At 42.5% G+C, this 16,484-nt stretch overlaps 1 protein-coding gene across 2 annotated transcripts in view; it reads right to left on the bottom strand.

The window, feature by feature from the left end:
* Window positions 1-16,264, bottom strand: part of ANTXRL (ANTXR like) — a 63,944-nt gene extending 47,680 nt beyond the window's left edge. The window contains exons 1-6 of one of the 2 annotated variants that reach the window (XM_071563377.1): window positions 16,249-16,264; window positions 15,314-15,530; window positions 3,350-3,421; window positions 3,156-3,227; window positions 973-1,054; window positions 837-870 (exon numbers count right to left, since the gene is read on the bottom strand). In XM_071563377.1, coding sequence (XP_071419478.1) covers window positions 837-870; window positions 973-1,054; window positions 3,156-3,227; window positions 3,350-3,421; window positions 15,314-15,477 — 424 coding nt within the window. In that variant the 5' untranslated portion in view covers window positions 15,478-15,530; window positions 16,249-16,264. Of the gene's footprint in view, window positions 1-836; window positions 871-972; window positions 1,055-3,155; window positions 3,228-3,349; window positions 3,422-15,313; window positions 16,181-16,248 lie in introns of those variants that run through there. The other variant, XM_071563378.1, reaches the window with a different exon arrangement.
* Window positions 16,265-16,484: the final 220 nt, after the last annotated feature.

Raw genomic sequence — 16,484 nt, 5'->3', positions numbered from 1 at the left:
ATCTTATTTTGGGTTTTTTTCTACACTTATTTCTTCCCTGATAATTTATCTTATGAATCCAGACCTCATTCTTTCTCCTCTGTAATCAAATTACAGAATACTTTAGTTCTTAGCTATATGCTATAATGAGGCAAAATTTTAGCTGGACACCTCAGGACTTCTGATTTTGCTGGCAAAAGTACCTGCAAAACATCACAGAGCGCTGCTGAAGACTTGACTCTCATAGCCTACTTCTATGCTCATAGCCTATTCCTCTGTCTTTCAAAGAGATCATCAGCTCACAAATGGTAACAACCTCACACATGGGTATGAACCAGGCAAGACATGTTAACTAATCAGGCCTTGTTTTGGCACAGACAAAACCCACAAATACGCTTTCCTCTCAAAATTTAGTGAAAAGGCACATTTTAGCAACCTGGAATCTGAAACCACATCATTCTCACTGATGTAAAACCCTCAACTGATTGCATTTATACCTACACTAATGAGAACAATAACTTGGGAACACAGAGGCAACAGGGCTGAGGGCATCCGGACAGAAGGGCACAGGAAAACCTGGGTATTCCTGTCTCCTGGGTGCAGGACAGGCAGCTGTAATGGTTTGGTGTGCATTCTGCAATGGTCAGATCTGGGATTATACTGGTCTTTTCTGGTCTTAATAAACCATGAATCATGCATTTAAAAGTCGGACTGTAGTCAAAATGGAATGTAGTATTGCATAACACCAACTCCTTCTCCAATACTTCTTTCAGTGGGTTTACTGCAGGTCATAAAAAGAACCATAATCCCGGTCTTTTCCATGCAGATATATAACATGAACAACATACAACACATACCTCCATAGGTTTCATGGTAAATTTGCTCATTTGCCTGCAACAAAGTGTAGAACATAGTTAGCCTTAAAGTATAACAGCATCAAGTAAGCAAAGTTTACACTTATAAAACAAAGAAAGTAGGTACTGTGATGTGTACCCTTTTAAATCCTTCATGCATGAACGTGTCTCCTCCAGGCACTTCATCCCGAAGAATGTCGAGCCCTCGTCTTATGGCTTCCCTTTGGATTGGAAAGAAAAAAAAAAAAACAAAAAACAAAAAAACCAAAACCAAACAAAACCAGAACAACCAAGGAGACCATTTTATTAAATGTTCTTTTTTTTCCTTCTGTTGAGATTTTCCTGTACCACAGCTAGATTATGTACCCTGTCAATACATTGTACAGAGTACAATAACATCAGCTAAAACACTGGTTAAACCAACATTTTTCTCAAACACCACAATTTCTCAGCTAAACACCCACAGGGGTACAAAATCAGACACATGGTACAGAGTTAGGGTAACATTTTAAGGATGCAATTCTGTCCCTGCACCCTCACTGGGATATACTGTCAGCCAGAATAAGACTGCATTAAGGAAAATGCCAAATATTAAATTTTGACAAATTGCAGACCAAAAAAGAATTTAAAAGTTTATGACCCTGTCACAAAAATGGGACAAATTAAAACTCTGTATTCAATCAGTCATGAAGACAGTTGTGATTAGTACTTTTTCATTCTAAAGACAGAGGCCAAAAATAAGAGAATAGGATGGGAATGATGAGACTTCCTTATCTTAGACCAGGGACAGATCAATCTTCCTGGGGCACAGCTCACTCCCTGGAAACTGAGGCCCTTGGATATCATGACCCCTGTTGCATAGCCTCTTGCTCCACAAATACCTGGAATAACCAAGAGGATTGCCCAGTGAAATTGATAATTTAATTGATCACTGATCACTAAAAGACCCTAATCTTTGGGAAAGTTTTCCTTTTATTAATGGAATAAGGCACAAATATTCAACAGAAAGATGTAGGCAGTTCAAACATCAGCTTCAGATGCCATGCAGCACCCTTTCCTTAAAGGAACAGCGAGAATCTTTCTAAACTCCATTTTGCAACTCGGTATTTCAGGTGACACAACTACAATTACAGAGAATAGGAGTCTGTGGGATGAAGGTTAAAATCAGGAGGTGGGAGTGGGGATGTCCTTAGGGCAAAGTATAAAATGAGCTGAAAAGGCCCACATAGTGATCTATACAGAGAACAGGATTTTAGGAGAGGAAAGACTAATACCATGCTCAACATATGGCCACAGAGTTTCTACTTTCCACCTTGAAAAGAGCAAATCCACCTGAGAAAAGTGAGCAAGTTTGAGCTCTGTCACCATGGTACATGATGGAGACCTGAGCCAAAATGCAGGGGAGCCAGCAGAAATGCAAGACTCCTTCACGGTTCCTGGCTTTGGATAAGGCCATAGAGTACAAAATAGAGGGAATGGTTATTCTTTCAATACTGCTCCAGAGAGCCCATTATTTCTAGGGCACCCTGCACTATTGAGGCCCTCTCACACAGATGACAGCAGCAGCAGCAAAAGTGAGGGCTTTAAGCTGAAATGAAAGAAAATACTCAGAAACAGCCCCAACAGGGATTTGTATGTGTGAGGAAAGTTAATTTTTTTCCTTTTTAAGCGGTGGTTTGGAGGGAGGAGAGGTTGGATTTGGGCTTTTTTGACTGTGGTTTCAGGGATTTTTGTTCATTTGTTTAAGAAAAAAAATTGTTTGTGAAGGTGGCAACAAGAATTTTGCTCCAGCCTCAGAGTTTTCTTACAGGCTGTCCCTTCGTTTTGCAAACCACCTCTGGCATGGGTACTGTCTGCAAGAAGCCCAGGAGAGGGGTGCGATAGCCTGGTGAGATGGTGCTCCAGCACTCGGTACAACCACCTGAGGGTGTAAAGTTCAAGGCTTTGAGTCACTTCTAAGGGCACTGGGGGACTTTCATACAGTCTTTTGCTCATCAGTTCATGTTCTGAGATCTCTTCCACTACCCATATTTGGGTAGTTGGCGAGAGCAAGAATGTACCTGGATCCTCAGATGGAAATGAAGTTTCTCCCTGAAATACTGCAATAAAGAACAGACAGCTCTTATAAAGCTGAAAAGAAAATTGCAATGGGAGGCCAAAAGACTTTCTAAGTCCTCCTCCAGTTAGGAATGGTGGAGAGGATTTCAGCTGGTGCCACATCAAGGAATGAGACAGACCTCCTAATTCTATTTTTGGGACCACTTGCTGCTTGAGAGGAGGGATGGAGGGCATTTCTGGATGAAAGTTGTGGGGAGTACTTGCCTGTTCTCTGTTAGTTTCATGATTGTAGTGCCTCGTGAAGAAAAAACAATGAAAGACATCCGCAACATTGGACTGAAATAGAAGAAGCCATATCCAAGTCACACACAATACTTCAGCAGATTTTCATTTGTTAAGAAGTACTGAACAAAAAAAAATTATATATATAGGAAATTAAAGTATTATCTTCAGATTACCTTATGAATTTCTCTGCTAGGCTTTCCACGAAAGAGTAAATCTCAGTCCAATGATTTCTGACACTTCCAGATCTGGATACAAAACATAATTGATTACATTAATCTTTCTTTACAATGAAATTTCTCTTTCCACTTTGAATTTTAAGCCTGGCCTACTCCAAAGGTGGTTAGAGACATCAATTATATAGAATTGCATTGGAAGCTATAACAGGAACCACAAAAACAAAATCCACTGACTCAAAGACAATTAGAAAAAGGTCTGAAATGGTTTACCATGAAATTTTGAAACAAGTTCAGTAACCCTTCCATCTGCTTTTGTTCCTTTTAGAGTATAAAATATAAATATTTTCTTCTAGTTTAATTAATTTTATTTGACTTCATTAAATCATCTGCTAGCAAGTTATTTACTTTCCTAGAGCACAGCTCTGCCCTTGAAGCTACACGAAGTCTTGAGTGATATTCTATTCTCCCAGAACACGTGGGAGAATGTTTCCATGAATTACTGTTTGTTTCAAAAGAGAAAGCTTTTGAAACAATTCAGAAGGGAAAGGCTGTACTCTTGACTAATTTGCTGGAGTAATGTTCTGGACAGTCAATCCCTGGCTCCATTATAGATTTCTTGCAAAAACTTGGGCAACTTAGTTACACACAGAGAACTTTTACATTCATGCTGTCATTGTTATTATATAAAACTGTATTACTGGCACTCCCTGGCTTTTTTCCACCAAGTCTTATCAGGGACCCCCACAGTCTGGTGGGATTCACCTCAAACAGAGCCTTGTACACGGCACTTCTACAGAAATGATAGGCGATTTCTATCACACTGATCTACACCATACACTTTCAAGACACTAAAAAGGCAACAAAGCATGAAAAATCAGTGGGCTTAAAAGCCCTCCCTAGGACTGTGATGTTTATGTAAGAATGACCCATTCACTTTCTTTGCTTGCCAAACTCATCTATCAGGTGTCATAGGCAGAAAGATAAATGAAACAATGGCACAAACAGAAGAATCAGAGGGGCTTAGATGCAGGACTAAGAAAGTTCTGAAACTTTACTATAAAGCAGCAGGATTCCTCTAACTGCTGCTAGGCATTTTTTCTGTGTAAACATGAGAAAGCCATTTTGTATTACAATTCTCATTTCTGCTATGGGCTTTTCAAGTGACCCTCTGTCAGTCACTCCTGCCTCTGTATGTCAGGTCCAGGCAGCATACAGAAGACCACAGTGCAATGTAGTATAGCACTGCCTGCCCTGCAGCAATGCTGGTGGAGTGGAGATGAGCAAAGACAAAGGGACAAGGACCAAAAGGAGTCTCCTGCTCCTGAACTACAAAAGCTACAATAATTTGGCTTGTGTAACCTTGGGCTTTTATGCTGCTCTTCTGGAGAACTGGTGATTCATTCACAGAACAAATTGCTTGTCAAAGAATGAAGCAATTGCCAGGGACTGAGGGAGTGCAACAAAACACCAGGGTCTGCTCAAACCAAAGGTCTAGATCCTCTACAGTCTCCAACTTACATGTACTAAGCAACAACATGTTAGTGTATTTGTGAACAGCACTAATGAAAGGTGCTGGCACTGTTACCAAATTAACCCTTTTCTTATAATTAAAACAATAATCCATAACTGATGCGAGGAATATAGTTTAAAGATGGCTTTTCTAAAAGGGATCAGAGACAATTCAACACCTATAGTTCTCCAAGATTTTTCTGAAAGTGTCAGGCTAAATCTCTAAGTATGACAAAGTCAAAGGGATTTCCCTTTAATCTATCCAAGATAGATGCATTTACAGCTCCCAATTTGTTTTAGTTCTTTCCCACCTGGAGCTGAGACTCTCGACTTCATTCTGAGCTTGCCATCTGACTTAAAATCAATTCCTGAAACTTTCAGTGAAGTCAATTCCCTACACAGAATAGCCACAGCTTTTTCCTTGGAAAAGACTGACCTATTTTGGACAAGGTATCAAATTTCTACTGCCAGCTGCAGAGGCACTGATGCAATCCAAAAAAGAAAGTAGCACTGAATTTTCTTTTGAACAGCAACCAACCAACATTTCCAGTACCTTCTTGGGACTGTCAGAATTCTTTTTTTTTCCCCGCCTTCTCTTTTTTCAATCTTCAACTCATGCAAAAAGCATCTTAGTAAAACAACCTAGGCACTGAAAATTCAAGATCATAAGCCACTAACGGTGGAAAACAATGAAGACTTTTAAAGTGAAAATGCACAGACAACCTTAATACTATGCACTTCTATGTACTCTGACTATAATGAAACATCGTTTCATGGAAAGGATACAGCCAGTGAGACTGAGAATTCCCAACAATAATTAAGGAGGCCCCCAACTCTGAAAAGCTAGGGAGGTCTCTATCTTGTGCTGGTCCTTGCAGCAAGCATATTGTGCTCTCAGTGCGCAGCCCTCCATCACTGAGCTACTTCCCTGCTGAGCTGTGCTACTTCAGCACGGCAGTACGTGCCCTTCTCCATCTGAGAGGAATGCTGCACCCATATGTGGCTTACCAGTTGGGAACTGTCAGTGTCTCAATCCATGAACAGGGAAATGTCAAAGCCAAACAAAAATACTAACAAGAAAACGTTACTCTCCTGAAATCCCAGGGAGAGAGTACCAGTGAAGTGACCAGCACTTAATCACTTTCCCCACCACACTCCTTTAAGCCCAGGTGTGCCATCTCCCATTGCAAATAGTGCCCAAATGACACCAACACTAGTCATGTCTAATCCCTTATGAACCCCAGTGCGAGTGGCTGCCTTATAGAAGAACCTGATTTCCCCTCTCTCCCACCAAAGCTCACCTCTAAATACCCCTCTTTGTAAAGTCATTTTGCCATTTCATATACATACATTATCTATCTGTCTGTCTATCTATCTAATCTATGTGTGCGTGTGTGCACATGCTTTGGAAGCTTCTTGGGTTTGTCCTAATAGTTTCATCTGTTGTCCCAGAGGCCTAACCCGATACCACAGCAAGAGCCATTTTAATGGCAGATTAAACAAAAACTACAATAAAATGTTTGCTAAATTATATACCAGGTTCCCAAATGCTGTCACATATGAGTCCCAACACTCACAAACAGAACTGTCCAACATCACTGAAAATACTGAGCCAGTTCACTGCCTTTGGGATCTTATCTTTCACACTGCAGAGTCACTATTGCTGTCAACATGAACTAACTTGCTGCCCTTCATGGCTGAATCAGACTTGGAGGTTTTTGCCTTGGTTTCCCATGGCATGTGGGAAGCTCCAAGCATACTCTATGCTCCTTTCTGACCACTACCAATGATGAAAGCCATACCCACATTTAACACCATAGTTACAAAGCCCAGAGAAAGAACAAGGTCTTTCAATGATCCTGTGAAATACAGGTTACTCTTGGACATCCACACAGCATAATTTTTATAGGGTTTTTGGTGCTTTTGGTCTTTCCCTTCAAACTTTACAGTAACTAAGAACAAACTCCTGTTAATCAGTGTACCTGTGCAATTTGGAGCCTCAGAGAGCTGGTATGTGATACCAAAGTATCATCAGTACATAGACACAAACAGATTCCTTGCCTGGTCTGTTTGTCTACCAAATGACACAATCCTGTAAGATTTCTGAGGAACTGTGAAGACTTCAGAATAATTAGAAAAGAATAAACGAAACATGGAAAGGATCAGCACTGTGCGAAAAAACCACTGGCGGTGGGACACACACATCCCCCCATCAGCAGAGGTCTCTGGCTTGTGGTGATTGATACTTTGCAGAGAACCTTAGGCTCCCTGGGCTTCCTCAGCTGAGAGAGTGTAGGGAGGAAGGCCAGGGCTCAGCTGAGTGCTGGCAGCATTTGATTGATGTGAGAAGTTGAACCAGTTAGTCGATGGCTGAAAGGTGGAAATCCTCAAAGCCTGTGAGGTCTTTCTGGCTGTAACACAGACTGGTTTGGGGTTTTTTGTTTGTTTGGGGTTTTTTTCTTCAGACAGCTACAGTGCTGTCTTGGTGAATCTACTGGTACAAACCTCCATCACAGGATGCTACCTGGTTCAGCTCCTTACATCAATCTAAGGCAAGCCAGAGACCTCTGGAGATGGTGACACGCAGTTGACAAGCAGGTTGTATGCCTTTCAGAGTCAAGCAGGATGGTGAAGGCTTTAGTTGTTGGAGGTTAGATAAATCATGATGAAGGAAAGTGCAAAACAACAAAGAGCTGCTGCGGGCAGCCAGAATGCCCCAGAAAGCATCTCGGGGCCTGTTTCTGTTTCTCCTGCCAGTTCCACTGGGGTGAACCCAGAGTGGGACCAGTGAAGGAGCAGAATTTCCCCAGGTTTATACCTATGTAATTGGGACCAGAATTCAGACTAAGTGAAGTTAAGAAAATAATCCACAGGAGCCATTTGTCTTGAGCCTGCTCCTTGCTCCATAAGCTCTATTCCTCTTATACATGAGATGAAAAGTCAGCAAACCACAATACAGGAAAGAATGTTATCCTGGCCTCATCAGGACTGGGCTCAGAGGAGTAGCTGCTGCAGTTGCTGCTGCTGTTGTTTTCCTTAATTCACATTGCTACCGCTTGATGGGACGGGAAAAGAGGAGGTCAGTGAGTATTTCTGGGGGTGGAAGGAAGTGATGTGATTCCAAGGCTTGATTCTGCTCCTGCTGACTTTGGAGTGATTCCCTCTAGTTTAGCAAAGTTCTGTGCCAATATAAAAACAGTGAGCATGTTAAGAGTTGTGCCTACCCACCTGAAGTATTTCACTGCTGTTTGTGCAGATGACGAAGAGCAAGATGGATGGGAAACCTTACCTTCTTTCCTAAAAGGCTCCCAGAGGCAGTGGAAACTGGAACCCAGAGAAATGAAGCAGCACAACCCTGGCATGTGCGTGCAGCCCAGTTACTTCAGCAGGCAAAAACCAGGAGGGCCAGCTGTGCCTGTCCTAGAGCATGTGATTCAGTTACTGCTAGATTTACTGTCAGGAGCACATACAGATCAACCCCGTGCAATATACACCACAAATGCAGCTTTGCAGTAACGTTAAAGACCCAGTCCTATCCAAAGAGTAAATACTTTTATTATCGTAAACAGAGAGAAGGCAACAGGACCCAAAGCTTTCATCTCTGCTGAAAGTGACAAAGTGAAATCCCTTGAAAGCACAGAGCTGTCCCTCATCCTATTCCACACACACTCTACGCACATTTGCCTCCATTGCAGATTAGTGGAAGACAGCAATGCTGGAGATCTCAGAGCAAGAAAAAAAACATTATTACTGATGCTGGGTTTAGTTGCAGTGTGGTGTCAGGGGAGTACAATACCTATTGGGTTTGTAGGTCCCTCTAAGTCTCTACTTCCTTGGGCTAATGGCGGCCCTGTACATGGTCCACTGCTCAGAAATGTGACACTCATTTGGAGAGCTCTTTGTGGTCACAACCACATTGTAGACAACAGGATTCTTGCACACGGCTAATAAGGGCTCTGCAATAAAAGCAAACCCTGAGGCATCTAGTTGGTTGTGGTTTGAGACACGCATGCTCAAGTGTTCATCCACTCCTCTTCTCCCTTCTGAGCCAGCAGAGCATTCAAAGTGACAAGAATCCTCCTTTTCCAGCAATGCTTCTTGCAAGCATGGAAGGGACCTTGACTGGTGATTCATACAGGCAAGGAAAGACTAGTTCCTATTATCTACTCCAGAGGCAATTAGAAACACTGGAAAAGACAGCCATTCTGAGTCAGTCCTTGCTTCAGAATACTTGTAACATTAATGGACAAAACAAGGGCTGGAATGGGGAGGGGAAGATGTAGAGGTGACTGCAAAATGGGTTTTAATCCTGGGCCAGCATGCAAGCACATGACCCAAAGTACTTGAATCAAAAAGGTTTCATGACCAAACCCATTAATCTCATAGCTAGCTTTTCTCTGATAAAACTACCGATAAAATTTGCAATAATATTACAGATTTCTATTAAATCATACCTTAAAACCTTGCCCTTTGATCCTACAGGCATCCATCTAGTTCAGAAATCCTGTTCATCTGATGCTATACTATAAACTTTTGCTAAGTCCCTACCCAATGAAAGGGCAAAAAGTGAAATTCAGATGTCATGCTCACACTGCATCCAACCACTTTAGTTCTCCCTGTAAAGCTTCAGAGATGCTCAGAGCAGCATCAAGGCAGGAAAACCCACTCTCAGCATTCTGGTACTCTCCAGAAAAACACAGGGAGCAAAGCAGGGCACATAATCACAGTCATGCTGCAACACTATTAAGGTGCCAGGAGCAGGGATATACAACTCCTGAGCTGTGAATAACTCACAGTAGTAAATTCACCTCTGCATTTGAGATCAAGAGATTCAGTCCTACTACACCTCATTCAAACTCACAATTCGCACCAGCATTTGGTCTGCAAGCACAGGCAAAAGGAATGAAATTTGTAATCACTGAACACACATAAACAAAAATCCCAGGTCAGTGGGAATCTTACAGTTTATCTCCTTGGCTCAAGCCCCAAATAAATCAGATTTAGTTACATGCATAAATAGACTGCAAATGACAAGCTGCCATGGCTTTTTCTTCCCGTTAACTGTGCATGTTTTATGCCAAATAATCATTACCCATTAGTTTTGCCTTGTGTTTTATAAAGAATTTTTTCTTGGATCAGAAGGAATAAGAATTGGTTTTCCTGAATATTTTTTTTCCTGACAAAAGTCAAAGCTGGCAGAATAATATCAGACAAAATGCAAACAAATAAAACCTGGTTCAAATAACATAGGTATGTCTGAAGTGGAATAAAAATTTGCTCTGAAACATTCCAATCATTTATACCTGGTTGTAAGCAAATCACAGCACTGGCTGCAAAAAAACCACAACAAAGAAAGATGCAAAGGCAAAATACCAACAGATTATTTTTTGAAAACAATAAAAAATATTGCTTACAGGCACCTAAAGATTATGAGAGCTGCCATGTAGATGGTATGGTCAAATTGTAAGAACGGAAGTCAACAGCAAAGGAGGAAGACAGATAGACCCAGCCATTTTTAAATAGAAATCAATATTATCTAAGGAATAAAGGTCATACTTTTGTTCAGACAGCTACTTCTCTCAGCTGACCTGCATTGGGTTCTACATTTTATGATGAACTGAAGCCTGGATGCAGTAGGCAGGTATTCATGCTTAAAGAAAAGGGAGTTCAGCAGTGGTTTAATTCAGTCAACACAAAACTTTCAAATGTTATTAAGTTAAGTAACAGAACATGTGTTCAGACACCTATTTTTGTCACCAGTCTGACTTCCAACCACAATAATGTTGTTAAACCAGTACATAGAATGGCAGTGGTCCAAGACATCATGGAGAGAAAAGCTAGAGAATTTCCCACAGGTCCAGCTCTATCCTAACAGTCTTAGGCTGTGACTGTGTGGGGCAGGAAAAGAGGCAGAGAGCTACAGTGAGAGCCTAAGGCAAAAAATGCTTGCTCTCACTAGTACTTGTAATTAATGAGTCCTAAATTAATTTAAATCATTGGGAATGAAAAAAATAATCACGGACTAGGGGGTAGGGGGACAGCAAAAAATGTGTTTACCAAATGCTGTTTGTTTGCTTTAAATATGGCATACTGTGAAATAACAAGGTATGTGGAGATCAGCTATTCCCTATAGTTTGCCTTATAATTATAAAAGCTGATCCTGAATAGCAGTTTCTAAGATGCCTTTTGCCCTGAAAGTTTTTGGGCTTGCCTGAAGCAAATTGGGCAGCATCAACCTGTTTTCCTCCCAACACTTCCCATCCCTACAAAACTGCCTTTACAAGGGCAAGTTCAGGAGGTGGATACAGACCCCAAAAAAATAAAATCAGAAGGGAGACTGGACAGGGTAGCTAACTACTACCTAATTCAAGGTTGCGCTTTTCCCCACCACCTCCCTACCAGTGACATTCACCTCTGGAGCACAGCTTACCATCTTTAAAGCAAGGCAGCTCCAAAATGGATAACAAGCAAGAGGCTGGGCACATTGTACTGATATCTTTACCAAAGTTGCTGTTGCCAGAGATGCTCTTGGGAGCACAGGAGACAAACTAAAACTGACGTGAAAGGCAATATTGCTGTGGGCTCAAAGAGACAGGAGTGCCACAAAGAGGGACTACCCAAAAGTACAGCAGGATGATGAGGACTGGACAAAGGATAATTTGGCCAGACTATCCAAAAATCAGTTATAACAAAGAAAACCAGCCAAAGCCTTATCAATACACTTTCACTGCCACAGAAGTGTCAGTGGAACTGTACTGTGGAAAAAGGAAACATTTTCCCAAGGCTGTGCAGATCATTTTTCCTTAAAATCAAAAAAACTTTTAGTAAACATCTGAGCAGGAAAAATAAGAAAATACTTTTGTCTATCTCACCATCAAAAATAATCAGGAAATGTCTTCATATTTGGTAAATATAAAACACAGACATCTCTGCAGCTCAGATCTGTCATGTCAAACATCACCAGAAGCAGATATTTATGGCAGTTATAAGTCATTACATTAAAAGGGTTTCTATTTGTTGCACTAATAAACAATCATAATGATGCTACCAGGCACTGTTATAATTAGGAAACACAAGAGGTCAGCCATCCTTTCTGCTCTGCAAGTGCAATTCAATATGATTACAAACAACAGCTGGATGTCAACAGCAAGGCAGGATGAAAGGGAGTTACTTACATATTCAAGCACAAGGATGTCACACAAGACCTGATGGTCAAGCAATCAAATCCCTAACAGGGCCTGTTCTCCCCAGTTAGGGATGGGACTGAAAAAGTTCTTTGTGCATCTAGACAACCTAAGCAAATGAAGGAACCCCAGCAAGTGAGAACTACTCAATGGGTCATTATGTTCAGCTTAAGAGCTATGGTAAAATGTTAGAGCTAAGGTAAAAATAAGATCTTTGCTATCACATGTGACTTGACCTTACTACATGCCATAGGAGAGATAGATATGCCAACTGCAAGGTATATTGCCTTACTTCACACAGAGAGAGAGCAACTTAGCTGCAAACAAAAATCTTTGATGCTTCAGTATGATACTTTAAAGTCTTCCACTACACCTTCAAGTAAGCTCAAGTCTGCATAACTCAAAGTATGATGTACAAATAGAACAAGATTGCAGATTCTAGGCAGCCACATCTGCAGCCAGTGAATGTCCACTTCTTGCTTCAAGAGATCTGCTCTTAGAGGCAGTCCTAATGTGGCTCTGGCATGGTCAGACAATCCTAAGGAGGATGATGGCTGGTCTCCCTCCCACATATGCTGCTTTTCCCTTTCACCATCAACTTCAGGCAGAGGAAAAACTGTAAGAAAACAGCGAGTTTCTTCTAATTGGCAGCATATACATTATAACAATAACTTCACTGGAAGATGATCTTTTCTATCTGATGATTGTTGCCTGCAGGATTAAATCCCCACAGACTTTGCCTTGCAGAATGAAAAGCAAAAATCATGCCCCAATAAAGACATTGCAGTAACACACACTGCATAAGGAGAAAGGTTTGTTGTCTTCTTCCAATTTGCCTCCTACGGATGTGTGATTACATCTTTCTATGGGCAAGCAAAGCCAAGCAGACTTAAAGTCATTTTGGTTCACCCAGTCTGACTTTAGAGACAGGGCCTGTCATTCAGGAAGAGAGCTCACTACAGGATCACAGGATTAAAGCCTGGAGTTTTCACAGAGCCACTACTTCAACCCAATTATTAGACAGCTAATTAAGACTGAATGCATTAACTCAAGACTGGCAAGGCACCAACAAAGGGAGGCAATCCCCAAGCCATACAAGTATACTCTGTGGTGTATATGGCTGGGGTTTTCTGTGGTTCCTCCCTTCAGAAATTAGAACCAGAATTCTTCACAGATATGTATCAGCATGGATCCAGTTCTAAAATAAGGTGTCCACTGCATTTACAGATTTACCAGCTGCTTCTGACTGGCTTTCTGCCTTCCCCTCACCCTTCTCCATGTTTATGAGTTACCTAGTTCCTGATGAACTGTCCCAAGATCCAGAGCCTATTCACTCAGTCTCTCCCTGCCTCCATAAAGCTCCCTGTGTTGTGCCACAGATGTCACAGGCCACAGCTGGGACTAAATAGACACTCAGCCAGCATGAGATGTATGGCTCTCAAGATGTGGTACTCTACCCGTATGAATTGTAATGCAATCTCATTGAGACCAAAAACATCTTTGCCAATACATTGTCACAGATTTGGCAGGAGCACGGGTAGATTCTAAAACTACTCAGGGGCCTAAGTAACTTTTACTAAAGCTTTTTACCAAAGAGTTTCTCTTTGGTATAACTCTCAAAGATCATAAAGACTGCATTTGCAGCTGAAATCAAGGAGAATTTTCCCACGGAAAACCAAGTGCACGACTTTTTACTTCAATCATAATCAGATCCAGTTTCCAGTGGACCACTGTAGTGAGTGGATAGTACCTGAAACAAATAAAAGACCTGTACCTTGATAAAATATATTATTCCAGACCCAGAGTACTGGAGAGGAACCTGCTTACACGATCAACTTCCCATTGCTTGACAGATCAGTAACTGAGCAAATTACTTTCTTCTACGCATCTATTTCCCTAAATACAACATGAGCGGTAACAGCCAATAAAGTGCTTTCTGATCTACAGATGAAAAGCAGCATAGAAGCCCAATGTGCTGATTGCTGGGGGTACTCAATTTAATTGTAAACAAGGAAATTGCACTATAGAAGATAGAGAACCCATATTGCAATCAACATTCATTGTTACAGGGAATTCAATGCAGGAACCGGACATAATGACAGTACTGGTCACTCCTAGGAAGACTAGCAGGAATCAATTTGAGAACTAACACCAGCCCTACACAGCGCTCTTTCTAGACACAGAAGTTACTTCTCAGGGACAAGTTCTTAGCGAAAGGAAAACAAAACAATGATGACATGATATGTTAGGGCACCTTTTAGGTAGAATGTCTTTGATCTTCAGCTACCTTTGCTATAAAACCAGAATCACTACTTACTGATACATTTTTCTTTCCTCTTGAATATGGGAATATACACCCTGAGTGATGGTGGTGTTTTGCTTCCTGCAGGCTGTGCAGAAAGCCTTATGGACTGAACAGTTCTCCCAACTGGGAAACAGCGCAATGAAGACTTCATACTCAACTTGTGGGCACATAGATAATCCAGGATGTATTACAGAACACAGACATCACACTGAATACATGTGGGAGACTAACAATTTACTCCTTGAGTTAAATTCTTGGCTGTCAAGCCTAAGCAGTACACCAGCAGAAACAGGAATTCATGCTTTACAAAAAATACCTGTGGGTGCACCAGTTTACTACTCGCTATAACACGCCTATACCTGAGCACTTAATCATATCCCCCGGCCATACCTGAATTTGGCTGACATATTATTAAAATACATGACAACCTATTTTAATAGATGTAACTCAAACACAGGTTTAGACAATTCTAAGGAAACTGTGCAAAAATAAGTTTTACAAAACCTATTTTTTTATAAATGAGTATGTAAAAAAGCAACCACTGCATTAAGGCAGTCTAGTCTTAACTTTTGTTAGGTCTGCACAGTCCTGGCACTGCTAAGTTCCCACAGATAACACCTCAGCACACAGTCCGAGTCTTGACACAAAACCAGGATTTCTGGGGACACTGACCAATATCTCCTCAAACTCAACGTGCACAGCCCACATACCACATCATACAACCTGAAAGCAACACGATTTCCCAAGTTTGTATATGAAACTAACCCAGGATAGAGCACAATGCTATTCTAAATGCTCCACCTGGGAAACGTGCAAGTTTTGGGGAGCAATAATAAGCAACCTGCCGAACACATCATGTTTGGCATCAGGGTAAGCCACTCAGGGAGACGGGGAAACAATGTCCCTGCTGCTGCAGAGTCACTCAAGGGTGAATAAACGTTTTTAAATGCAACTGTCACTTACTTATCCAGGACGAAATAGAGATCAAAGGCACCGTGACAGGAGCGCTGCTCTTCTTGCTCTTCTTCCTCCTCCTCCAGGCGGGCGCAAGAGATTAGGCTCCCCATTGCCAGCAAGAAGCAGCACAAAAATGCCGCTTTCTCCGCGCCGATCCAGCAACTCGCCATCTTTTTCCTTCCTTAATTCTTCCTCCTCCCCCAGTCGCTCTCTCTCCCTCTCTCTGCAAATTTTACAGGCAGTTCGGAAGCACCAAGGGCAGAGCGGAAACAAAATCAAAACAAACAAACAAAAAATCACTAACTTCAAAATCTCAGTTCGACCCTGAGAACTCAAAGAAGCCCTGCCCGCAGGCCACCGGACCGCTGGTTCAGGGCTGGGGGCTGAGCCCAGGCGGATGGTCCCCAAAGCCCTGACCCCATAACCCGCCGCCTCGGCGGCTGCCTCGACCCCCGACCAGCTCAGCTGCGACCCCCAGGAGAGAAAAGGTTCCTCTCGCAAGGGCCAGAGGCAGGAAGGAGCAAGAGGGAGGGGAGCGGGAGGAGGGAGACAGGATCTTATGGGGGCAAGCTAAACTGGGACTTTCCTGTTCCGGGATACTGAGATTGGAAAGGCTGCTGCGAGCGAGGGACCGAGGTTAGGATCGGCTACCCCGGCGCCTCTCCACCGCCCCTGGGACACAATTCCTCTCTCCTTCCCCTCTCGGACTGCCTTCGGGGCAGGACGGCAGGGAACGGGGCAGGAGACTCTGCCGGCGGCAGGAAGGGAGCCCAGGCGGGACAAGGGCAGCCCAGCCACATTCCAGGGCATCGCTACGCGTCCTGCTAAACCTCTCTGCCGAAGGCTCGAGAGGGGAGGGAGCCGAGAGGTGGCCAGAGCTGAGGCGGCAGTGGCCGGGGCGGAAAGAAGTTGGTGTACGAGACGGGCGTCATTGCAAAAACCTGTGACAAATCGGAGCTGGGGGCACGACGCGAGGGGGCAGCTGTGAAAAATCTAGTTGCAGATGAGTGCAATTAGAAACGTTATTGCCTGCGGGCGGGCGTAAGTGGTAGGTTTTCACGGCCCTCTCGTACAACAGCAAATTGTTTCTCTTCTGTGGAAAACTTGGTTGATTCGCACTCGAGTCTGCACACATCCTGCAGGCGATGAGTAATGATGAAATGTCTTAATGGAGGCT

The sequence above is a fragment of the Pithys albifrons genome, chromosome 9 (genome assembly GCF_047495875.1).
Source record: "Pithys albifrons albifrons isolate INPA30051 chromosome 9, PitAlb_v1, whole genome shotgun sequence".
NCBI lineage: Eukaryota > Metazoa > Chordata > Aves > Passeriformes > Thamnophilidae > Pithys > Pithys albifrons.
The sequence above is the reverse complement of the archived record's forward strand: the minus strand, read 5'-3'. Positions and strand labels throughout refer to the sequence as shown.